The sequence below is a fragment of the Bison bison genome, unplaced genomic scaffold (assembly GCF_000754665.1).
Source record: "Bison bison bison isolate TAMUID 2011002044 unplaced genomic scaffold, Bison_UMD1.0 scf7180017864216, whole genome shotgun sequence".
In the NCBI taxonomy this organism is placed as follows: Eukaryota; Metazoa; Chordata; class Mammalia; order Artiodactyla; family Bovidae; genus Bison; species Bison bison.
The window spans coordinates 400,452-427,554 of NW_011494788.1; the positions used below are offsets into that span (position 1 = coordinate 400,452).

Genomic DNA, 27,103 nt, shown 5'->3' on the forward strand with positions numbered 1-27,103 from the left:
TAATTCTCTCACTCTCTTTCATATGTTATAAAAGTTACGACAATTAGTCAGTGTTTGATTTGATACTTAGTAAGTCTCCTTTTTTTATAGCCTATTTTTCATAGCAGAGTACACAAACATCATTATAATAAATATCTTTACAACAATCCTATTCCTAGGAGCATTTCACAACCCATGCATACCAGAACTTTACACAATTAATTTCACTTGGAATTAACTTGGAAGAAAAGTTATGACCAACCTAGATAGCATATTCAAAAGCAGAGACATTACTTTGCCAACAAAGGTCTGTCTAGTCAAGGCTATGGTTTTTTCAGTGGTCACGTATGGATGTGAGAGTTGGACTGTGAAGAAAGCTGAGCACTGAAGAATTGATGCTTTTGAACTGTGGTGTTGGAGAAGACTCTTGAGAATCCCTTGGACTACAAGGAGATCCAACCAGTTCATTCTGAAGGAGATCAGCCCTGGGATTTCTTTGGAAGGAATGATGCTAAAGCTGAAACTCCAGTACTCTGGCCACCTCATGCAAAGAGTTGACTCAGTGGAAAAGACTCTGATGCTGGGAGGGATTGGAGGAAGGAGGAGAAGGGAATGACAGAGGATGAGATGGCTGGATGGCATCACTGACTCAATGGACGTGAGTCTGAGTGAACTCTGGGAGTTGGTGATGGACAGGGAGGCCTGGCGTGCTGCAATTCATGGGGTCGCAAAGAGTCAGCCACGACTGAGCAACTGAACTGAACTGAAGTCTCCTTTTAAATAATTGATATGTTCTTGTGATTTATAAAAGAATATATATTTGGTTATTCAGATGACCAGAATATATTTCTCAAGTATATTTGGTCTTCATCAGCGATAGTTTCTGGCTCAGAGTTGCCCAAACCATAGGAATTCTTCAGTGTAGATAGTGATAAAAGTGTCTTTGTTATGTCAATAGGTGATTTTTGAAAAGCACCAAAGGGTAGGGGCTAGTTGTCAGTGGAGCCAGCTTGTGATGGAAGAGTTGGAACTTTCAATCCCATCTTCCCCCTCTCCACCTTCTAGCAGAGGAGAGGGGCTTGAGGTTGAAGCAGTTGCCAGTGGCTGATGATTTAACCAGTCTTGCTTCCTTAAAAATCCCCAGAAAGATGGGTTTGGAGTGTTTCCAGATTGGTGAAGAAGTGCAGGTGCAGATGGAATGACAGGCCTGGAGAGAGCCTGAAAGCTCCACCCCCTCTCCATACCTTGTCCTGTGCGTCTCTTCTGTCTCTCTCTTCCTGAGTTATATCCTTTTATTAAATAAACCCCTATTCTGGTAAGTAAAATGTTTTTAACTCTGGGTTCTGCAAGCTGGTCTAGCAAATTATTCAAACCTGAGAAGCAGAGTCTTGGGAATCTGTGTGTGGCTGCAGTCAGTCAGTACAGAAAGCAACCTGGCATCTGAAGTGAGAGGGTGGGGACAGTCTTGTAGGCCTTTGAAATCTGACACTGTCTCTGGGTAGATAGTGTCAGAAGGGTAGATAGTGTCAGAAGGAAGTTGACCTCCCGAACATCCAGTGAGTATCCAAGAATTGCTTATTGATGCTGCACACCCCCGCCCCTGCCACACACACACATTAGAAATTAGATGCAGAATTCAAAATAATAGCTAAAATATTTCTGTGGCTAGGTTTCCCTTCCATTTTCCTTTAGTCTGACTTTTGTGAAACATTCCTTAATGCTGAAGAGGGCCTTTAATGAAAGGAATTGCCCAAATCAGTCATGCCAGGTAACACCATTTTAGAAGGCTGGTAGGTAGTTCTCACCCTGGTTCAGAAAGCTATCTACAGAGTTTTCACTGGGGGCAGCTTTGCGATTGTGCCATGAAACTTCACTGTGGTTCTCCTGTTGGAACGGCATGGGTGATAAGGAAGCAGCTGCACACAAGCATTCGCTGTTTGAAAGGATAGGAAATGTATGTACTGGCCCTTCCAGGGAGGCCTCACTGCTGCAGCAGTTTAGCCCACTACTCAGTACATGCAGTGCTGGTAGTCCCACATTCAGCTGCTGACCAGCAGCATGGCCCTCAGCTCTAATAGGGAGCATATGATCCCTCCAGCTGGCAGGTGACACCATTTGGCAGCGTTCCCAGCAGCTCAACAAAAGGTTTTCAAATATCAAAGCCAGGGGAAAGACCTCTGCCTTTATAAGGAAAGTAATTTGACTGTGCATGCATTTTGCTTCCATAAGAATTATTGCTTCTAACTCACTGAATTCTGTGAAGGAAAGGGCACACTTAGAGAATGAAATTAAAAAATATGTAAACTGTTCATTCAAATGGATAAATATGTGTAAAATTAGAGGAAATCAAAGTTTGTGCTTAGAAAAGGAATGCTATTTGAACATAATTAAAGGTGGGAAAAGTATTTTTTAAATTCTAGATTCTCAATTTATGATTGTTTGTAACATTTAAAATAAATTGCTTGAAAACCATTTTAGAGCATAATTAAGAAATATTTTATGAATATATATGTGTGCTCTGATTTTTCACTAATTTTTGCTAGTTCCCAGTTCTGAAAAATTCAAGATAGAAATAAGACAGTTTTACAGATAGGCTCTTGAATAATGTTCTGTGTTATGAGTGTAGCCATAATTTATGTATTTAACCTTCCCATTATTTATAGCCATTTGTGTTGTTTCCATATGTTTATAAATGTGATAAATGTCCTTATATTAATACTGTATCATTGTGGGAAAAAAGGAAATACCATTTGCACATAGTTAGAGATGGGAAAGGTATTATTTTTAAAGATCCAATATGAAAATGCAAGCCAATAAGAATTTAGATTGGTTAGATTATGAAGACTTAATAGGTTTTTATTGAAGAAAGGGACTTTAGAGGTCTTTTCAGAAAATGTAATTTCATCATATGAAAAAGCTATGTGGTAGAAGAGTCACCTGATCAGAGTCACGCAACTCAAGAGTGGCAGTTTAGAAATGACTTGGATCTCGACTATGAATACAGCATTCATCAACTTCTAACCTGTTACAAGTGGAGACTCAGAAAACTAGGCAGTCCTATCAGTCAACTCATTTATTCAGTTGAAAAAAAGGAAACAGTAGATCATAGGAAAAATAAACATATATTTGAGTATTATATTCTTATATTAATCTCTGAATATGATTTTAAAGTTAAATCATTTGTGTGTAAGCATAAGAAATGGAACTGCAGACATAACTGTCAGCTGGTTGATGGCTATCTTGTATATGTGAAAAATACATCTGCCTCCAAAAGTGTGTAATTTTTTTTCTCAGATAGTCAGTAGAGTTATAGTAATACTCTGTATGTGTTTTAAGTTCCATGCCCTTATATTTTCTTTATCATTTTTTAAAAATTGAAGTATAGTTAATTTACAATGTGGTTTCAGGTGTACATAAAAGTGATTCAGTTTATATATATATACATACACATATATAATTTTTCAGATTCTTTTACATTATAGGTTATTAGAAGATAATTTAGTTTGATACTCTATACAGTAAGACTGTGCTGATTATCTATTTTACATATAATAGTGTGTATATGTTAATCCCAAACTCCTAGTTTCTGTCTTACCCCACTCCCTGCTGTCCCCTTTGGTAAACATAAGTTTGTTCTTGAAGTCTGAGTCTGTTCCTGTTTTGTAAATAAATTCTTTTTTTTTTTTTTATTTCACATTTAAGTGATATCATATGATATTTGTCTTTCTGTGTGTGACTTAGTATGATAATCTCTAGGGCCATTCATGTTGCTGCAAATGGCATTACCTATTCTTTTTATGGCTGCCTAATACTCTTTTGTGGAGAAGGAAATGGCAACCCACTCCAGTGTTCTTGCCTGGAGAATCCCATGGACGAAGAAGCCTGGTGGGCTGCAGTCCATGGGGTCGCACAGAGTCGGACACGACTGAAGCAACTTAGCAGCAGCAGCAGCAGCAGTACTCTTTTGTGTGTATATGTGTATACCACATCCTCTTTATCCATTCACCTGTCAATGCACATTTAGATTGCTCCTATGTCTTGACTGTTGTAAATAGAGCTGCTGTGAACATTGTGCATACCCTTGTATTTTGCAGGTCAGGATAAGGACAATCACTTTCATTAACAGAACAATTTATGTAATCCAGTAAAACATGGGACCATGATGCCTAACAGAATATACAAGCTACAAATGTATTTTGCTTTTTACCAACAAAATGAATTTTTTAATCTACTCTGAACATGAAATTGTGTTTGTTCTCTTTACAAAACTTGGGCATGCTTATTAATATTATGAAAAGATTTATGATATTACCCTTTATATAGAAAATTCTCCTGTAACATTAATAGTGTTACTGAATTTATTTGCATCTTTGCAGGATGCAAACATGCCCTTTAAACCACCTAATATCTGATAATAAATCCCATTTTGTGTGATCTACTCAGTTTCTGTTTTCTGTAGGAAGAAAGGCTTTATTGTTAAAGATTCCTTTGTTGACTGTAAATAGTGAATGATTCTATTTTGGGGGTAGTTGAGAGAGTTAGCTGTAGATCAGTGTTCTCAAACTTCAGTATGTTTATGGATCACTTTGGAATGTAGTTAAAATACTGATTCTGACTCAGTAGTGAAGCCTGAGAATCTAAGATCCTGCATGTCTAACAAGCTTTCAGTTAATTGTCAAGGTGTTTGTCTGCAGACCACTTTTAATACCAAAATTCTAGATTATACTAAGCCTTCAAGAATAACTTCTGCCTCCAGAGCCCCTAACTGCAGATGTTAGACTTCAGTGAGACAATTAAAAACTATTCTGATCCATTTTATTACTGTCCCTGGATTAGAAACAGTATGTCTAGGGTGATTTCCAAACATAACTACTATGATGTTGTTTTCTTTTTTGCTTTGTTAGGAACAAAAAAATACTTTTTTCATATATTGATACCTATCTATCTATTGATTGATCAAGAGGAGAGGTGAGAGAGAAAGGATTAAACAAGTGATTATAAAAGAAACTTCAAATAGGGGATTTACAGATGTCACATGTTCACCACCTCAGTGCAGATATTCAGCTTACCTGATTGTAAGGGACACACATTTCTTGCTTATAACTTATGACATTTTGTTTTCATTCTGTTATTTCATATTTTTCCTGTGAGAAGGAAAAATTGTCACATGGTGCTACTTGGGGAGGGATGTTTCAGGCCACATTTCAAGACTTTTCTTGAGCGTGGGCCATAACACCTAGGTCCTGAGAGATACAGAAGATACTGAGAGATACAGAAGACAGGAGATGAGACTCCAAATGACAAGTGGTGTAGGCAAAAGTGGGTAGATAGAAGTGGGCTAGTGTTATATGGAGACAGTAAGGAGACTGTGCAGAATTGCAGGGTACTAGGGAGGAAGACTGAACATTAATTTTGCTTAAGTAATGACCAGAGTGTCATGGGGTAGTGACAGATTATAGAGAGCTTTGATTACGAGAAATGAAAGTTTGGACTTGGTCTTGAAAAAAATGAGAGATGTGGAAAGTTTCTTTTTAAAAAGCTAAAGAATGATCATGCTATTTTGGGAGGTTAATTAGGCTACCTTCAGAAAGAAGGTATATTTTGACAGGTATTATGATTATTAAATGGGCTACAGAAATAATTTTCATACAAAATATTTAAAATGGCATTTTATTTTGTGTAGTACAGTTTGAATTATCAAAAATGAAATAAAAAGTAACCTACAGTTTATCGATTTTAACCTTGCCCAGAAATAAAAAATGTTAAATATACTGGATGATCAGGTTTAAAAGTAACTGTCAGAAATATCTGTGCTCTTTCATCTTTTAATGAAGTCTCTTTAAAGGCAAAAATTAAACTCTGCCTTCTCCACTTTTTCATTTTTTTCAGTCTGATTCTTCTCTGTGTGATTCAAGGTGATTAAGCAATACCTGTTTTAGTCTCAAAGCCAAACTTTTCTTCTGTTCAGTCTTAGCCATCAGGGCTATCCTGGATATACCACACAAACAAAAAGGAAACTTTCATAGTTTCTACATTCACATCTTCTACCATGCTGCTCTACAGAGGCATAGCCTTTGTCTTTGATTCCCAGAGGTGTATATTCTCACTAAAACCATAATGAACCAAAATGTGTGGTTCCCCTAAGCTCTCTCATGTCATCATTTTGCATGACCAGAACAAAGGAGAGGATGGTAAATGATGGTAGCTGAACAATTGAGTAAGTGTCAATTTGGTGACTCTATTTAGTCTCACTAGCAATTGCAAAATGAAATTAATAAGCACCACAGTGCTCACAGACCTATCAAGGTCCTCTGTAAGACCATGTGTGAATTAGTCAGGCCTAAAATGAGCCCCAGATTTTATTTTCCTGTGCTCCAAAATCACTGTGGATGGTGACTGCAGCCATGAAATTAAAAAGATGATTGCTCCTTGGAAGAAAAGCTATGGCAAACCTGGACAGTGGCAGAGATATCTCTGTGCTGACAAACGTCTGTAGAGTCAAAGCCATGGTTTTGTCAGTGGTCATGTATGGATGTGAGTTAGACCATAAAGAAGGCTGAGTGCCAAAGAATCGATGCTTTCAAGTTGTGATGTCCCCGGGACTGCCAGATCAAACCAGTCAATCCTAAAGGAAATCAACCCTGACTGTTAATTGGAAGGACTGTTGATGAAGCTGAAGTTCCAGTACTTTGGCCACCTGATATGAAGAGCCAACTCATTGGAAAAGACACTGATGCTGGGGAGGACTGAAGGCAAAAGGAGAAGGAGAGCAACAGAGGATGAGATGTTTCGATAGTATCATGTACTCTGCTGCTGCTAAGTCGCTTCAGTTGTGTCCGACTCTGTGCGACCCCATAGATGGCAGCCCACCAGGCTCCCCCGTCCCTGGGATTCTCCAGGCAAGAACACTGGAGTGGGCTGCCATTTCCTTCTCCAGTGCATGAAAGTGAAAAGTGAAAGTGACTGGAGTGGGGTGCCATTGCCTTCTCTGATCATGTATTCAATGGACCTGAATTTGAGCAAACTCCAGGAGATGGTGGAAGACAGAGAAGCCCAGCATGCTGCAGTCCATAGGGTCACAAAATGTCAGAGATGACTTAGTGACTGAATAACAACAAAATGAGCCCCAGTATGTAAACAGTCAGCTACTCCTGTGGCCTTGACTGTGAACTCTGATATGCTCATGATTTTTATAAGTATACAAGTCATCCAGAACTTTAAACTGTGATCCTTAATTCTGGATTAGTCTACTGGAAATTTCTGCATGTTGGATATGTATGAAATATGTCCATATCAAATTAAGATACTAATGTTAAACTCAATTATTAACTGCCAGAAACTTGCTTTTTCACTCTACGTTCTCCATTTCAAAGTATCGTAGTAGGGCTCCCCAGATCGCCAAAGCTAAAAACCTCCAAGTTATTTAGTGACTCCTTCCTCTCTTTTAACACCTTCAGCTGTCCATCAGTTTATATGGTTTCTAACTCCCCTTTTGATAGTTTCTGACTCCATTTAATTTCCCCTGTCATTGCTTTTGTTCACACTTTCATATGTCTTATAAGCAGAAATATCTAGTTAGAATTCCATTTCTGCTACTTTATCCAGACTTTTGTGAGACATTTGGATTCCATTTTTGTGGTGCTCGTGGTAAAGAACCCGCCTGCCAAGGCAGGAAATGTAACAGATATGGGTTCAATACCTGGGTCAGGAAGATCCTCTGTAGTAGAAAATAGCAACCCATTGCAGTATTCTTGCCTAAAAAATTCCATGGATAGAGGAGCTACAGTCCATAGGATCGCAAAGAGTCAGACATGACTAAAGCAACAGAGCATGCATCTTAAAATAAAAGAGAGATAAAGCTTCATCCTACAGAATAGTTTTAAGGATTTCATGAGATAGAGATATTTTAGGTAAAACAATATAGTATGTGGCTCACAGTAGGGATTCAGTGAAGATCAATCTCATGTTCACAATCATATCTCCCTCAGTTTGACCAGCGTCTAGCACACAGAAAGCACTCAGTCTGTGTTTACTATAAATATTAATGATGTAATCATCATCATAGTCTCTCTGTTTCTAACCTTTTACCCTGTTATTCCAACCTCCACCCTGCTGCTGGAATTTACATGAAATGCAAGTATCATGTCCTTTATGCTCCAAAACTTTGAATGGTTCTCTCATCCACAGAAGGTGCTTTTCTGGATCTACATAACTGCCCTTGATCTGACCTAGGCTTCAATTCCACTCTTGTTTTCACTGCTCAACAAAAGCTCCTTACAATGAAGCCAAGGAAAAAAGCTGTATTTCCCCCACACACCAACAAACAAAAGACTGTTTTTCATGTTTCTATCAATTACCTTCACTTGGTCTAAAATAATAATGTACTACTTCATTTATCCTTCTGTGCCTCCCCAAGCAGAATTGTATGATTCCAGTTTAATTACTATAATCTCATCTTTGTACTCTTGAAGTCCAATATGTAGAGTTACTTGATTTCATATTTACTGAAATAATGGTATTAGAAAATTAAAGGAAAAATAAAGTATAAATAGATATGTTACATGTCTCATATATTACAAACTATATAATCATATTACTTAATACTGTTCTCATGTTTATGCTGCTGATTTCTATGTAGGACCTGCATTAAAACTTGTTAACATGGATCAGGAAAATTCATGTGATTTGACTCCTCCCTAATTACTAAGTCCTCCTTAAAACAAGTAGCACGTTTTCAAAGTGCTGCTGCTACTGCTGTCAAGTCACGTCAGTCATGTCTGACTCTGTGCAATCCCATAGACGGCAGCCCACCAGGCTCCTCTGTCCCTGGGATTCTCCAGGAAGGAACACTAGAGTGGGTTGCCATTTCCTTTCAAAGTGCTGCTGCTGCTGCTGCTGCTAAGTCGCTTCAGTCGTGTCCGACTCTGTGCGACCCCATAGACGGCAGCCCACCAGGCTCCCCTGTCCCTGGGATTCTCCAGGCAAGAACACTGGAGTGGGTTGCCATTTCCTTCTAGGATGGTACAAATCCTGGGATTGTGAAATAGTGAAACTAGTGGATTCACAATGTGCCAGTAACCCTGGCATTGGTCTCAGCTACAGCAGTTTGCTCTAACAGAGATTTACAATCAGTTTAATCTGTGAGAAGAAGGGCAGAGTGACTAAGAAAATAGACTCTGATTTTAGAAAATCCAAGTTCAAATTTCGGTTCCCTTCTTACAAATTCCCATATGATCTTGAACACATTGCCTAACCTTTCAGAAACTCTTTCGTATAAAATAGAAATAATAATGGTACCCACACAAAAGGATTATTGGCTGTTCAGTCTTTCAGTTCCATCTGACTCTCATCCAACCATCTCATCCTCTGTCAGCCCTTTCTCCTCCCACCTTCAATCTTTTCCAGCATCAGGGTCTTTTCCAATGAGTCAGCTCTTCTCATCAGGTGGCTGGAGTATTAGAGCTTCAGCCTTAGCATCAGTCCCTCCAGTCAGTATTCAGGACTGATTTCCTTTAGGATTTCCAAGGGACTTTCAAGAGTCTTGTCCAAAATCATAGTTCAAAAGCATCAGTTCTTCAGTACTCAGCCTTCTTTATGGTCCAGCTCGCACATCCATACATGACTACTGGAAAAACCATAGCTTTGACTGTATGGACCTTTGTCAGCAAAGTAATGTCTCTGCTTTTTAATATGCTATCTGGGTTGGTCATAGCTTTTCTTTTTTTTAAGTAAATTTATTTATTTTAATTGGAGGTTAATTACTTTACAATATTGTATTGGTTTTGCCATACGTAAGCATGAATGCGCCACAGGTATACACGTGTTCCCCATCCTGAACCCCCCTCCCTCCCCCCTCCCCGTATCATCCCTTCCAAGGAGGCAGTGTCTTTGAATTTCATGGCTGCAATCACCATCTGCAGTGATTTTGGAGCCCCAAAAAATAAAGTCTGTCACTGTTTCCATTGTTTCCCCATCTATTTGCCATGAAGTGATGGGACCAGATGCCATGATCTTAGTTTATTGAATGTTGAGTTTTAAGCCAGCTTTTTCAACTCTCCTTTTCACTCACCTTCATGAAGAGGTTCTTTAGTTCTTCTCTTTCTGCCATAAGGGTGGTATCATCTGCATATCTGAGGTTATTGATATTTCTCCCAGCAATCTTGATTCCAGCTTGTGAGTGATCCAGTCCAGCATTTTTCATGCATGAGGTAATATGAATTAAATTTTAATCTTACACTGTCAAGACTTTCAGATACACAAGACTCACAAGATTGCCATCTGGTATTAGTCTGCTTAGAAAGATATAGAGCTTGTCATCATAGTAACCATAGTCATTCCTCATCTTTGATGGGAATTCTTCTAGAAATTCATGCAACACATTTCAGGGGAAGAAGGATAATTATACATCCAGCAGGTCAAAGAGCAGCCTTGCATTAAAAGTATCAACCCTACAGGCATTGGTATATCTGGAAGTGATCTATTTGTAATAGCCTATAAAGTCTCCAGAAAAATAAATTCTAGTACAAGAGTTTAGGGAAGCACAAAGCTGTAGCTTCCTACCAGGTAGTTTTAGTTTCTCCACAGCAAATTAAATTTATCAAATTGATCATTCTATTATAAATAATATTATCTAGTAACATAGCTGATATTTCAACTTTCATCAGGTTACCAGGTAACTGTAAGAGGAGGCATTTAACTGATGGTCAAATTCTCCACAAAAGATTAAAAGGGACTGTTAATTCTCTGCCTATACATAGAATATAAACTTTGTAAGCATCACATGTGTGTATGTGTGTGTTCAGTTGTTCATTCATGTCCAATTCTTTGCAACCCTATGGACTGTCACCTGCCAGGCTCTTCTGTCTGTGATATTTTCCAGGCAAGAATACTGGAGCAGATTGCCATTTCCTCCTCCAGGGGATCTTCCCAACCCAGGGATCAAACCCACATCTCTTGCATCTCCTGCATTGGCTGGCAGATTCTTTACCATGAGCACCACCTGGAAAGCCCCATATATGCATATATGTGTATGATAACAATCTGATGAAGTGTTATAAATGTATCTAAGAGGAAATTAAACATGGAGGGTTTTGTATGAAATGAGTTGTAGAGGTCATCATTTGGTCATTATTTTGCCTAATTTTCATGAAATACCTTGTGTTGTTCATCACAGAGAAAGTTTTGCTCTTAGGTTAGTGTTGTTACCTAATGCATCATTAATAGGCAATATGTGACATGTGAGTAAAAATGGGATTCTGGTCCTCTCTGTTGTTGTAAGGAGCAACAGAGCTGACTCATAGGACCATTTTACTGCCACTCTCAGATGATTCTTCTGCCCAGACCTCCCAGCTCAGACAAATTGACTTTGACGTTTTAAGCTCTAATTGTTTCCTAGGAATGCAATTTTCATACACATGCCAGTAGAATTAAGAAGATTGAATGTGAATTGTTATATTAAAATGGACCTGCCTCTCTGTATGGTTGATTATCATAGTTAAATATAGCACCTGAATGATGAGACAGAATTATCACTGAACTTTCCCATTGGAACAGATGCTCTATTGTGGCAACAGGCCTCCTCTATCTTGTAAACATGAACTACTAGTTATTGATAATGTGCATGAGTTCAACTAAGAATCAGCACAAGGCAATCTAATTCCAGGAAAATCCTTCAAAGTGCATAAACCCAAGGTCGATGACATTCTCTAACATCATCTTCATCTTTGTAAGTAGACATTAGGATTAAGAATTCAACATCCCTTCTGAAAGGAGGGTTGGGGAGAGTCTTCTATGACACCACAGTTTGAAAGTGTCAATTCTTCAGTGCTCAGCCTTCTTTATGGTCCAACTCTCACATTGATTCCAACTGCAGGATGGAGAGCCTTCATTAATCCTTGGGAAACTGAGGACTTAATTTACAGTAGGCACATCTCTCAAGGCAGGTCTCTCACCGAAATTCCTCGTATTAGTGTCTGGTTGCAGTTTGCTAAAATAATAAAAGCATATCATCAACAGCTCATGCATTGCCTTGGTGTGGACCCAGAGTGCAAGCATAGCCAAAGAGCAGACACTGACTTCACACTCCGATAGATCACAGTTTGGTAATGAAATCAAAGTGCATGATCAACAGTTCATACATTGCCTTGGCGTGGACCCACAGTGCAAGCACAGAGGAAGAGCAGGCACTGACTCCACACTCCTGATAGGTTGCAGTTTGCTAAAATAATAAAAGGGTGTGATCAATAGCTCATACATTGCCTTGGTGTGGACCCAGAGTGCAAGCACAGGAGAAGAGCAAACACTGATTTCACACTTCTGATAGAGATCAAGCCCTGAGCGTTTGGAGTGTGAACACTGACTCCAAGACCTTAGACTACCAGAGAACTACCCCTGCTGCTGCTGCTAAGTTGCGTCTGTTGTGACCAACTCTGTGCGACCCCATAAACAGGAGCCCACCAGGCTCTGCCGTCCCTGGGATTCTTCAGGCAAGAACACTGGAGTGGGTTGCCATTTCCTTCTCCAATGCACGAAAGTGAAAAGTGAGAGTGAAGTCGCTCAGTCGTGTCTGACTCTTCGCGACCCCATGAACTGCAGCCTACCAGGCTCCTCCGTCCATGGGATCTTCCAGGCAAGAGTACTGGAGTGGGGTGCCATTGCCTTCTCCAGAGAAATAACCCTAGCAGGTACCAAATGGTGAGAACTCACACAAAGGAAACCACTGTAAAGAAGACCCAGCATCACCCAACCACCAAAAGCACCCTGTGCAGGATGCCTCATCTAAACAACAAACAAAATACAAACCCAATCATCAGCAGACAGGATTACCACCTCACTCAGTGTTTCCCATCAGAGGAAAAGCAAACAAACAAAAACTCAACACAAATCTCACCCTATAAGAAACTTACACAAACCACTGGACCAACCTTAGGGGGCAGAAACCAAAAGGAAGAAAGAATTCAACCTTGGAGTCTGGGAAAAGCAGACCTCAAACACAGTAAGTGTAAAAAGAAATAATGAAAAAGCAGAGAAATACTACACAAATGAAGGAACAAATTAGAAACACAGTGGTCCAAATAAATGAAGAGGAAATAGGAAAACTACCTGAAAAAGAATTCAGAATAATGATAGTAAAGATGATCAAAAACCTTGAAAACAGAATGGGGAAAAATGCAAGAATCAATTAACAAAGACATGGAAGAATTAAAGAATAAACATGGAGACAAACAACACAATTACTGAAATTAAAAATACTCTAGAAGGAATCAATGGCAGAATATTTGAAGCAGAAGAACGAATCAGTGACCTGGAAGATAAAATGGTGGAAATAACTTCTGAAGAGCAGAATAAAATAAAAAGAATGAAAAGAAATGAGGATTGTCCTCTGGGACAATATCAAATGCACCAACATTCGAATAATAGGGGTCCCAGAAGAAGAAGAGAAAAAGAAAAGATATGAAAAAATTTTTGAAGAGATTATAGTTGAAAATTTCCCCAACATGGAAAAGGAAATAGTCAATCAAGTCCAAGAGGCACAGAGAGTCCCATACAGGATAGATCCAAGGAGAAACACGCCAAGACACATACTAATCAAACTAAAAAAGACTAAACACAAAAAATATTAAAAGCAGCAAGGGAGAAGCAACAAGTAACATACAAGGGAAACCCCATATGCTTAACAGCTGATCTTTCAGCAGAAACTCTGCAGACCAGAAGGGAATGGCAGGATACATTTAAACATTTAAAGTACTGACAGGGAAAAATCTACAACCAAGATTACTGTACCCAGCAAGGATCTCATTCAAAACTGATGGAGAAATCAAAAGCTTCTCAGACAGGCAGAAGTTAAGACAACTCAGTACCACCTAACAAGCTTTACAACAAATGTTAAATGGATTTACATAGTCAAGAAATACAAGAGAAGAAAAAGGATCTACAAAATCAACCCCAAACAATTAAGAAAATGGCAATGGAAACATATATATCAATAATTACTTTAAATGTAAATGGATTAAATGCTTCAACCAAAAGACACAGACTGGCTGAATGGATACAAAAACATGACCCATGTATATGCTATCTACAAGAAACCCACTTTAGACCCCAAGACACATATAGACTGAAAGTGAGAGGATGAAAAAATATATTCCATGCAAATGGGAAGCAAAATTAAGCTGGAGTAGCAATCCTCATATCTGACAAAATAGACCTTAAAATAAAGAAGATTACAAGAGATAAGGAAAGACACTACATAATGACCAAGGGATCAATCCAAGAGGAAGACATCACAACTGTAAATAATATGCACTCAACATAGGAGCACCTCAGTACATAAGACAAACACTAACAGACATAAAATGAGAAACTGACAGGAACACAATAATAGTAAGAGACTGTAACACGCCACTCACACCAATGGATGGATCATCAAAACAGAAAACTAATAAGGAAACACAAGTCTTAAATGATACATTAGATGCTGCTGCCGCTGCTAAGTTGCTTCAGTCGTGTCCAACTCTGTGTGACCCCACAGACCGCAGCCCACCAGGCTCCCCCGTCCCAGGGATTCTCCAGGCAAGAATACTGGAGTGGGTTGCCATTTCCTTCTCCAATGCATGAAAGTGAAAAGTGAAAGTGAAGTCACTCAGTCATGTCCGACTCCTAGTGACCTCATGGACTGCAGCCTACCAGGCTCCTCCGTCCATGGGATTTTCCAGGCAAGAGTACTGGAGTGGGGTGCCATTGCCTTCTCCATACAGTAGATGAGATGGATGTTATTGATATCTTCAGGACATCCCATCCAAATGCAGAGGAATACATCTTCTCAAGAGCACATGGAACATTCTCCGTATAGACCACATCTTGGGTCACAAATCAAACCTCAGTAAATTTAAGAAAATAGAAATCATATCATGCATCTTCTCTGACCACAATGCTATGATATTAGATATCAATAACAAGAAAAAAAACTGTAAGAAACACAAACACATGGAGATTAAACAACACATTTCTAAAAAACCAACAGGTTACAAAGAAATAAAAAGGGAAATAAAAAAGTTTCTAGAAACAAATGATAATGAAAACTTGACAACCTAAAGCCTATGGAATGCAGCAAAAGCAGTTCTAAGAGGGAAGTTTATTTATAGCAATAGAATCCTACCTCAAGAAAGAAGAAAAACATCAAATAGACAGCCTAACTCTACACCTAAAACAACTGGAAAAAGAAAAACAAAAAAAATCCCAAAATTAGTAGAAGGAAAAAAATCATAAAGATCTGAGCAGAAATAAATGAAAAAGAAATGAAAGAAACAATACTAAAGATTAATAAAACTAAAAGCTGGTTCTTTGACAAGATAAAATTGACTAATATTTAGCCAGATTCATCAGGAAAAAAGGAGAAAAGAATAAAATCAACAAAATTAGAAATGAAAAAGGAGAGGTTACAACAGACAATGCAGAAATACAAAGGATTATAAGAGACTATTATGAACAACTATATGGCAATAAAATGGATAACCTGGAAGAAATGGACAGATTCTTAGAAAAGTTCAATCTTCCAAGAATGAACAGGAAGAAATAGAAATTATAAATAACCTAATTACAGGCACTGAAATGGAAGCTGTGATAAAAAAAATCTCCCAAAAAAGAAAAGCCCAGGACCAGATGGCTTCACAGGAGAATTCTGTCAAACGTTTAGAGATGAGCTAATGCCTATCCTTCTAAAAACTCTTTCAAAAAATTGCAGAGGAAGGAACACTTCCAAACTCATTCTGCAAGGCCACCATCACCCTAATACCAAAACCAGACAAAAACAACACACAAAAAGAAAACTACAGGCCAATGTCACTGATGAACATAGATGTAAAAACCCTCAACAAAATTTTAGCAAACAGAATTCATAAACACATCAAAAAGCTGGTTTATTCTACGAATGCAAGGATTCTTCAATATATGCAAATCAATGTGATACACCATATCAACAGATTGAAAGATAAAATCCATTTGATAATATCAATAGATGCAGAAAAAGCCTTTGACAAAATTCAGCACCCATTTATGATTACAACTCTTCAAAAAATGGGCATAGAAGGAACCTACCTCAACATAGTAAAGGCCATATATGATAAGCCTCGAGTGGTCATGTATGGATGTGAAAGTTGGACTGTGGAGAAAGCTGAACGCCGAAGAATTGATGCTTTTGAACTGTGGTTTTGGAGAAGACTCTTGAGAGTCCCTTGGACTGCAAGGAGATCCAACCAGTCCATTCTGAAGGAAATCAGCCCTGGGATTACTTTGGAAGGAATGATGCTGAAGCTGAAACTCCAGTACTTTGGCCACCTCATGCGAAGAGTTGACTCACTGGAAAAGTCTCTGATGCTGGGAGGAATTGGGGGCAGGAGGAGAAGGGGACGACAGAGGATGAGATGGCTGGATGGCATCACTGACTCAATGGATGTGAGTCTGAGTGAACTCCGGGAGTTGGTGATGGACAGGGAGGCCTGGCATGCTGCGATTCATGGGGTCTCAAAGAGTCGGATGTGACTGAGTGACTGAACTGAACTGAACAGCGAACATTATTCTCAATAGTGAAAAACTGAAAGCGTTACCCCTAAGATCAGGAACAAGACAAGGGTGTCCACTTTCACCACTCTTATTCAACATAGTTCTGGAAGTCCTAGCTACAGCAATCAGAGAAGAAAAAGAAATAAAAAGAATCCAGATCAGGAAAGAAGTAACGCTCTCACTGTTTGCAGATGACATGATACTGTACATAGAAAATCCTAAAGATAGTACCAGAAAATTACTACAGCTAATCAATGAATTTAGCAAAGTTGCAGGATATAAAATCAATACACAGAAATCATTTGCATTTCTATATACTAACATAGAAAAACCAGAAAGAGAAATTAAGGAATCAATCCCATTCACCATTGCAACAAAAAGAATTAAATATCTAGGAATAAACTTACTTACTGAGACAAAAGAACTGTACACAAACTTATGAGACACTGATGAAAGAAATCAAAGGAAACATAAATAGATGGAGAGATATTCCATGTTCCTAGGTAGGAAGAATCAATATTATGAAAATGACTATATCACCAAATGCAATCTACAGATTCAATGTGATCCCTATCAAATTACCAATGGCATTTTTTACAAAACTAAAACAAAAAATTTCACAATTCATATGGAAACACAAAAGACCTCAAATAGCCAAAGCAATCTTAAGAAAGAAGAATGGAGCTGGAGGAATCAACCTTCCTGACTTCAGATTATACTACAAAGCTACAGTCATCAAGACAGTATGGTACTGGCACAAAAACAGATATATAGACTAATAGAACAAGATAGAAAGCCCAGAAATAAACCCCAGCACCTATGGGTACCTTATTTTTGACAAAGGAGTCAAGAATATACAATGGGGCAAAGACAGCCTCTTCAATAAATGGTGCTGGGAAATCTGGACAGCTACATGTAAAAGAATGAAATTAGAACACTTCCTAACACCATACACAAAGATAAACTCAAAATGGATTAAAGACCTAAATGTAAGACCAGAAACTATAAAACTCTTAGAGGAAAACATAAGCATAACACTCGACATAAAGCAAGATCCTCTATGACCCATCTTCTGCTACTGCTGCTGCTGCTAAGTTGCTTCAGTCGTGTCTGACTCTATGCGACCCCATAGATGGCAGCCCACCAGGCTCCCCCGTCCCTGGGATTCTCCAGGCAAGAATACTGGAGTGGGTTGCCATTTCCTTCTCCAATGCATGAAAGTGAAAATTGAAAGTGAAGTTGCTCAGTCGTGCCCGACTCTTAGCGACCTCATGGACTGCAGCCTATCAGGCTCCTCCATCCATGGGATTTTCCAGGCAAGAGTACTGGAGTGGAGTGCCATTGCCTTCTCCGGACCCATCTCCTAGAGTAATAGAAATAAAAAGAAAAGTAAACAAGTGGGACCTGATTAAACTTAAAAGCTTTTGCACACCAAAGGAAACTATAAGCAAGATAATAAGTCCACCCTCAGAATGGGAGAAAATAATAGCAAATGAAACAACTGACAAAGGATTAATTTCCAAAATATACAAGCAGCTCATGCAACTCAATACCAGGAAAATAAACAACCCGCTCAAAAAGTGGGAAAAAGACCTAAATAGACATTTCCCCAAAGAAGACATACAGATGGCTAACAAATACATGAAAAGATGCTCAACACTGCTCATTATTAGAGAAATGCAAATCAAAACTACAATGAGCTAATCACCTCACACTGGTCAGAAGGGGCCTCATCAAACAGTCTACAAACAATAAATGCTGGAGAGAGTATGGAGATAAGGGAACACTCTTACACTGTTGGTGGGAATGTAAATTGATACAGCCACTATGGAAGACGGTATGGAGATTCCTTGAAAAAACTAGGAATAAAACCACCATATGACCCAGCAATCCCACTCCTAGGTGTATACCCTGAGGAAACCAGGGTTGAAAAAGATACATGTATCCCATTGTTCATTGCAGCACTATTTACAATAGTCAGAACATGGAAGCAACTTAGATGTCCATCAACAGATGAATGGATAAAGAGATTGTGGTACATATACATAATGGAATATTACTCAGCCATAAAAAGGAACACATTTGAGTCAGTTCTGATAAGGTGGATGAACCCAGAACATATTATACAGAGTGAAGTGAGTCAGAAAGAGAAAGAGAAACATCATATTCTAATGCATATATATGGAATCTATAAAAATGGTTCTGAAGAATTTATTTACGGGGCAGCAATGGAGAAACAGACATAGAGAATGGACTCATGGACATGGGGAGAGGGGAAGAGAGAGTGAGATGTATGGAAAGAGTAACATGGAAACTTACCTTACCATATGTAAAATAGCCAACGAGAATTTGTTGTATGGCTCAGAAAACTCAAACAGGGGCTCTGTATCAACCTAGAGGGGTGGGATGGAGAGGGAGATGGGAGGGAAGTTCAAAAGGGAGGAGAGATATGTATACCTGTGACTGATTCACGTTGAGGTTTGACAGAAAACAACAAAATTCTGTAAAACAATTATCCTTCAGTAAAAAATAAAAAAAAAAAAAAGAATTCAACATCCTTCTAATTCAAGGAGGAAACATTAGATAAGAATTTGAACATAAATACTTTACTGGTGACTAAATATTCTAGATCTATTTAGAGGATATCTCTATAGCAGTATAGCCTAAAAAATTTATATTTCTAATGTTTGTTGTTCAATTGCTCACTCAAGTCTGAACTCTTTGTGACCCCATGAACTGCAGAACACAAGGCTTCTCTGTGAGTTTGCTCAAACTCATGTCCATTGAGTCGATGATGCCATCCAACCATCTCATCCTCTGTCACCCTTCTAATGCTTAAAGAAAGTGAATGTGAAGTTGCTCAGTCATGTCCGACTCTTTGTGACCCCATGGACTGCAGCCTACCAGGCTTCTCCGTCCGTGGGATTTTCCAGGCAAGGGTACTGGAGTGGGCTGCCGTTTCCTTCTCCAGGGGATCTTCCCAACCCAGGGATCAAACCCAGGTCTCCTGCATTGCAGACAGACACTTTACTGTCTGAGCCACCAGGGAAGCCTCTAATGCTTAGGATGTGTTTAATTAATATACTCATATGTAGACCTTGCATTAAAGTATGAACTGGAAAAAGTTGAGGTATTTGAATAAGCCTACATTATAATTGTAATTGACAGCTAAAATTTCAAATGATATTAAAAATAATTATAAGCATAAATTAAATTACTTTTTCTATTCAAAATAATATTGTAGTAGTTATCCAAGCATGTTTATTTAAATCACTAAACAGAGTGAAAATTGTCTTATGTTAACAGTTCATTTTCTAAGTTAAAACAAATCTGGAGTGAGTAAAATGAACAATATGGTAAACTTAGTTTCAGCTAATTTTGCTTCATCCTTTTATTTTCTATTTCCTGTGAATGGTTTAACAACTATTACAAACTAAGAGGAAATGCAAATGTTAGCTTGGAGTCTAACAGCTTTTACACGTCATAAATGTTGGTACGTTTTCAGTGAAATTGAAATTGTACTTCCAAGTAGAAATAAAAATGTCCAAGCTGATTTTGCTCTGGAACGTTCATGCCTGCCTACAAGTTCATGCCTGCCTATAAGTTCATGCCTGCCTATAAGTCTGTGATGAGAATATTAATTCTCTTTTGCAGCTTCTGCCAGCAAGAGAAGCTGCCAATGACCTTCCAGGCCTGCGTGATGACCAAGGAGTGCCAGGTGTCCGAGTGGTCGGAGTGGAGCCCCTGCTCAAAAACATGCCATGACCCGGCATCCCCTAAAGGCACCCGCATGAGAGCTCGGCTCATCAGGCAGTTTCCTATTGGCAGCGAGAAGAAGTGTCCAGAACTTGAGGAAGAAGAGCCCTGTGTGTCTCAAGGAGATGGAGTTGCCCCCTGTGCCACGTGAGTTAATAAGGACAGTGGTCTCTGCTGCCCCGTCTGCCCAAACTGCATATTCCTTTAGCTGTTTGATTTCAACTGGATGGTGTGTTGAGAAATACTGATTTTTACAAATTCTAAGTAGAAATGTATCTCTTTACAAACACTATCCTATAAAAACAAATAATACCAGTTTTACTAAATAAAAGTGTCAGTAACAAGCTATGTTTTCCAATCTTCGCAAAAGTTGGATTTTTAGCAGTAGTTCTTTGCATATTTTCTATAATGAGGACTGACAAGCTTTTTTTGTAGTGGAGAAAATAGTAAATTTGTTAGTCTTTATGAGCCACATGTGTCTCTGTCATGATGATTCAACTCTGCTCTTGGAAAGTGAAGTCACTCAGTCGTGTCCGACTCTTAGCAACCCCATGGACTACAGCCCACCAGGCCCTCCGTCCGTGGGATTTTCCAGGCAAGAGTCCTGGAGTGGGGTGCCATTGCTGTTGGAGCTGTAGGCAATATGTAAAGAAATAAGTGTGGATATGTCTCCATAAAATTTATTTATAGAAACAGTACAGGTTGAATTTAGCCATAGTTGGTCAACTAGTCTATAAGGTAAAATAATCTTTCAAAATATAGGTTCCTTTTGCCTATTGAGCAAGCCCTATTAAAATTCAGTACTGTGTATAACAAATCCTATTAAATAGAGTAGAATACTACATCAAATAATAAGACTTTAAGCTCTCTCAGGACCAAGATTGCTTATTAACCTTGGGTGTGGAGATTGTTTCTTCTTCAATCACTTGTATATGTCGTAGGACCAGGCACATAGTAAGTGCCCAATAAATGTTCATCAAATTCAGATTAAACACGACTGATTTTGAAATATTTGGCACTGTAACTATATTGTTTTTATCCTTAAAAATCATTTCGAAGACATTTCTGTGAGTTAACTTGGTGATAAATATGTTTCAAGTTGGTCTGAATGTAGAGAGTATTTACGAAAAATCTTACAGAATCTTAGTTTATCAGTAGGTACCCACAAGCTTCATTGAAAGGTCCCCTGGAATATTTGAAACATTTAGAGAACAGGCTTACAGCTTGCACTTGATGAACCAGTGAAGAGGAAAATTACCATTACCAGCTGCTGCTGTTCCTCCCATTTCTAACAGTAATAATAATAATAACAAAGCATAGTAATGATTCATACAAGATCTTCAGTTATGCAGCACTATGGAATCCTCCCTTCTCCCCTAACATAACCAGTAACTGAACACTCTGAAGAGTTTCCTTCCTAACTTCTCTGCCTGCCCCACTGACTTGTGTGTTCCCCTGACATAACAGTTTCAGGGAAGTTGCCAGGTTCTCTAGTCAGAGTGTTTCGTTTCCTGCAAGATTCTTCCATTTTTTTTTTTTTTATCTCAAGCTAGGATGTCTTTATCCTCTCAGTTATTCAAACATCATTAACTATTAATTAAAATAAATCCCTATTCTAAATCTCTGTCTTCTAACCCTTTGTGGATGGTAGCATCTTTTTTTAAGAATGTGTAATCACTTTACATTACTAAAAAATTTATTTCTCCCACAGGACTCCTTAGGATGACCTATGTTGGGATGCTGCTCTATAAAAAAAATAAAATAAAAATTTCATTTTAACTCCCCTAATGAATAGCTTGTTTAGTTTTCTTTTCTGTCACGCCGCCCCATCCCTCCTCCCAAGGCATCAATTATCAATGATTTTATAATTGACCTGAATACTGCACCTCCTTTATAAATATATGTCAAGAGCATTGTTCCTTGATGCCCCAGACCTGTACCTCTGTTAAAATTACCACTTACAAAAATTGAAAAATGGGCATGAAGTTCACCTTTACCGACATGAAACCTTACTACTGACAAAGCAAAGCATCTTGATCAGACATCCAAGAGCCCATTTAACCTTTTTGTCTAATTGAGATGAGCATTAGCACATCCATTTGTACCTGTGTTGGCTGTTAATCTGATTACTAAGGAAGCATCTTGGTAAAGTGACATAAAGTACTCCAAGAGCCATTTTCTTTGTGCTTTTAGAATATCCATTTTCCTTGAGGTGGAGAAATGCCATCACTGTCTATCTTCAGTGACATCAAGACCCTGGCTATCTCCTTAAAGCATGTGTTAGGCTGACAATCCCCCGACATTTTTTTCACATCATAATCTTGATTGGAGCTTTAATTTAGAAGCATAGATCATCTTTCCTATGTTCCACTGATTAGAAATGTCAGCTCTTTTCATCATTCATCAGTACTCATCAGGGATGCTCAAATGTTACAGGAGAAAAAAAAAAAACAACCACTCTTATTCTCAGCAATAAAGAGAAAACTCTGAATTATGTTATATTTTTGTTACTAACACACAATTAACAATTTTGACCAGTACGAAGAAGGAATTTTCATACATTTTATTAAAGACAAAACAAATGTTTGGGTTCATTGTCATATAGAATGTTCTCCATTCTCAGATTCAATCTTCCTTTGTTTATAAACATGAAAAAAGGGCAAGCCTGAGTTCAGCTTAATTAAACATAAAATGTCATATATTCAGCATTATGCTCTCTTTGCATAAAATATTTATAAGTAACTTCTAGTAGGTGCAATTAAAACTGGATCATCTTAAATTTAACCCCTCTTTAAACGGAGCAGGGTAAGGATGTAGAAGAAGGGATTGAAACTGAACCTGTGCCAGAGGTGTGGTCTAAGATTGATTCAAGGGGAAGGAATTGTTCAGATTAATTTTCTTGAGGGGAAAAAACAAATAGGATTGGAGAAAAGTTTTATTCACTAACACATGGCCACTGCCGGCATTTTCTTTATCTAGATACAGCTGGAGGACCACAGAGTGGACTGAGTGTCGGGTGGACCCTCTGCTCAGTCAACAGGACAAGAGGCGAGGCAACCAGACGGCCCTCTGCGGAGGAGGGGTCCAGACCCGAGAGGCGTACTGCGTGCAGGCCAACGAGAACCTCCTCTCGTTGAACACGCACAAGGACAAAGAAGGTAAATCTAGTTTCCTTCTCAAGTACTCACCTATGGAGAGCAGGCATGGGAGCATCCTGCAGGGGTATACGTGCAGTCATTTGGGGCATGAAGAGCCATATATTAGTTCACATTATGGCAGATATTAACTATGGTGAATGGTAGTCTAAATGATGGTTGTAAAAATAATTAATAAAGTTCCATCTTTAGTTCATTCTGGTTTGTTGACAAGCCTCTCTTTAAATTTTGACTTCAGATTCTGAGTCAGAATTTAGAAAGAGTTATCAATTATCAAAATAGAATAAACATGTGTTTTATAAGGATACATATAGGATGCAAATATGTGTTCCAAAGCCCAAATTTCTTTTCTTTGTATAAGAATAAGTAAAACCTGTATGTTAAAAAAGAAACTTTGTTTTGCTGTTTTATAATGATGTTGAAAAAATAAATTAATTATGGTATTCAGAGAAAATTCACTTTGAATTTAAAAGAAATAGAATAAAACTACAGGAAAAGACCTTTAACCCAAAGACATAACTTAAAAAAAAAAAAAAAAAAACCTTTGATTAAATGCTTTGATTTGGTAGACATATCTTAGAATTTTTTTGGTCTAAATCTCAGTTTGGGGACCAAATGTGATAAGTGTACAAAAGAATAAGTGAGTCCAAGATGGCCAAGACTAAAAGTACATATTGTTAAATATTAATATTACTCTAAAATTCTGATCATCATTGAACTGAGCCTCTTAAGAGCCTCTTAACATTTTACTACCTGAGGGACTGCAGGACTTGTACAACTAATACATTCAGCACATATTGATTAGTTGCCAGAAGAGTTCCAAAAATTGTCTATGGTGATGAGGACAGAAATATCAATACAAATTTCATGTCAGGAAAATGCTCATGGTCATCATGAGGGCACACAGACCAATAGTCATAATGCAGTATGAAAGTGAAAGTGTTAGTCGCTCGGTTGTGTCTGACTCTTTGCAACCCCATGAACTGTAGCCTGCCAGGCCCCTCTGCTCATGGGATTTTCCAGGCAAGAATACTGGAGTGGGTTGCCAGTTCCTTCTCCAGGGAATCTTCCCCACCCAGGGTTCAAACCCAAGTCTCCTGCATTGCAGGCAGGTTCTTTACCATCTGAGCCACTATAATTGAGTTTTAGAATAGCTGTAGTGAGAAAATAGAGGAACCTTCATAAACAATGTGGAATTTGAGCTGAGTTATGATGCATATACTCCATATAGTTAAGCAGGTCAGGCATGCAAGAGGGAGTTTATTCTAAGCAGAAGGAACAGCATGTATTAAAGGTAAAAAAAAAAAAGAACGGAATAAAAAAATATTCAGAGAAGGAATATGACCAAGAAGAATCAGAAAAACAAGGAAAGAAGCAAGAGAAAAAGACATTTCATAAAACAAAAGGAGAGAGAGCTCTTTGCCTCCCAAAAAGGAGTGGTTAGTAATTCTTGGGAAATAAGGACTAAAGTTTTGCATTTGCAGCTTGCAGAATTTAATTGTTTTGTATCCACTGGCTTTACACAGCATGTTAACTCATTTAGTAATCTAGCCTAGGGATACCTTTTACTACTAATATGTCTTGCGATTTTAAGGAAGTAGCATAAAACATGTAATGTTAGTACATTAATATTTTCTTAGTCACTTTAATGGCTGCATTTTTAATGCCCTTTGGTGAATTTATTATGGCAGTCCTTTCAGAGTAGTATAATTTCATTGCTAGAAGTAGATCAGATTTTAGTTTCTGAATGTCAATTATATCCTGTAGGTTATTACTTTCAAAAGATCCTTCAGAATTTTGAATTGTAATTGGACACTTTTAAAAATTATTTTGTCGCAGAGTTCCCTGACTACTGCTGTCAAGGCACTGCAGAGCAATAAAAATAAAAGTCACAGGAAAAAAAGATAAGACACAAAGAATATTATTATTAAGATGTATCTGTTGGACTAATGCAAACACCAAAACAGAGATTCATAGATATGGAAGTAGTCAATTCACCTAAAATTAATATTCAATCTTGTAAGTATATAACATAAATAACTTAAGAATCTGTGTCCTTTCATGTCAAATATCAATAATATTAATAAGCCTCTTATAGTCTTTGCAAAAACAGTTGTTCTTACTAAAAGTTGCAGTTATTTTTCCTCAGAACTTAGACTATGTGAGTTGACCCTACTGCTGCTGCTGCTAAGTCGCTTCAGTCGTGTCCGACTCTGTGCGACCCCAGAGACGGCAGCCCACCAGGCTCCCCTGTCCCTGGGATTCTTCAGGCAAGAACACTGGAGTGGGTTGCCATTTCCTTCTCCAATGCATGAAAGTGAAAAGTGAAAGTGAACTTGCTCAGTCATGTCTGACTCTTAGTGACCCCATGGACTGCAGCCCACCAGGCTCCTCCGTCCATGGAATTTTCCAGGCAAGAGTACTGGAGTGGGGTGCCATTGTTGTCTCCAATGTGAGTTCTCCCTCAGATCAGATCAGTTCAGTCGCTCAGTCATGTCCAGCTCTTTGCGACCCCATGAATCGCAGCACACCAGGCCTCCCTGTCCATCACCAACTCCCGGAGTTCACTCAGACTCACGTCCATTGAGTCAGTGATGCCATCCAGCCATCTCATCCTCTTTCGGCCCCTTCTCCTCTTGCCCGCAATCCCTCCCAGCATCAGAGTCTTTTCCAATGAGTCAACTCTTCGCATGAGGTGGCCAAAGTACTGGAGTTTCAGCTTTAGCATCATTCCTTCCAAAGAAATCCCAGGGCTGATCTCCTTCAGAATGGACTGGTTGGATCCCCTTGCAGTCCCTAGTAGTACTCAATTTTCCCCAGTAGGAAACTTGTTAGATATACCAGCATTCCAAGGGTAACACATGTGAATACTATAGATATGCGTCAATGGAGAACAATTAGACTGTGGGCTGTGAAGATTGTTCACAGTCTTATCTTTTTCAATAAATACGAAAGAATGAAAGCTTACTTTATTAAAACACGGAAACCTCTCAGAATTACTTGTTTATTCAGTCCTAACAAGAAGGTACTGATCTCAAGAAATCCTGACTGTTTAACCATGAAAAGCCTATCCTAAAAGCAATTCATATTGCACTTAATTTGAAGAACAAGGATTGCACTGGTGTTTTTGTAGATTCTCTCTCTGTGTTCTATAAATGTCTTCTCACATATAACCAAACTATTAAAAATACTTTAACTCGAAATACTTTAGCCTCAGTGTGAAATTTCTTTATACAGAAATACTGAAAACAAGTTATATGACATCAACTTCCTTTGTTATCTCGGTATATCATGTTACATAGAAGATTGATAATGACCACCATAGCGCAAAAGCCAGATCACTTTAAATTACTTTATTCATTGATGTATTTTCTGCTATTAACTGAGTCATACCACACAAGGCCATAATTCTTTCCCTTGGAGCTAATATATTTAATTTTCAGGAAGTTGAAATATTTATTATTAAAGTACGCACAAAGTATAAAGTATGATATTCAAAACTTGGTACGAGTTGAATTATCAGGATAGTTATTAAGTTGGTAATGGCATCTACAGACAATAGGAAAAATATGTCTACTTGATACTGGAGAATGTCCACATTTTATTCATGGAACTCTCTCAGTTCTAAAAGAACATTGAGGTGATCAAAATTT

General features: G+C 38.3%; 1 protein-coding gene across 1 annotated transcript in view; it reads left to right on the top strand.

The window, feature by feature from the left end:
• Nucleotides 1-27,103, top strand: part of THSD7A (thrombospondin, type I, domain containing 7A) — a 487,905-nt gene that overhangs the window by 246,681 nt on the left and 214,121 nt on the right. Inside the window, exons 4-5 of the mRNA XM_010845433.1 lie at nt 20,194-20,442; nt 23,275-23,453. Of these exons, the coding sequence (XP_010843735.1) occupies nt 20,194-20,442; nt 23,275-23,453 (428 nt within the window). The remainder of the gene's footprint in view (nt 1-20,193; nt 20,443-23,274; nt 23,454-27,103) is intronic.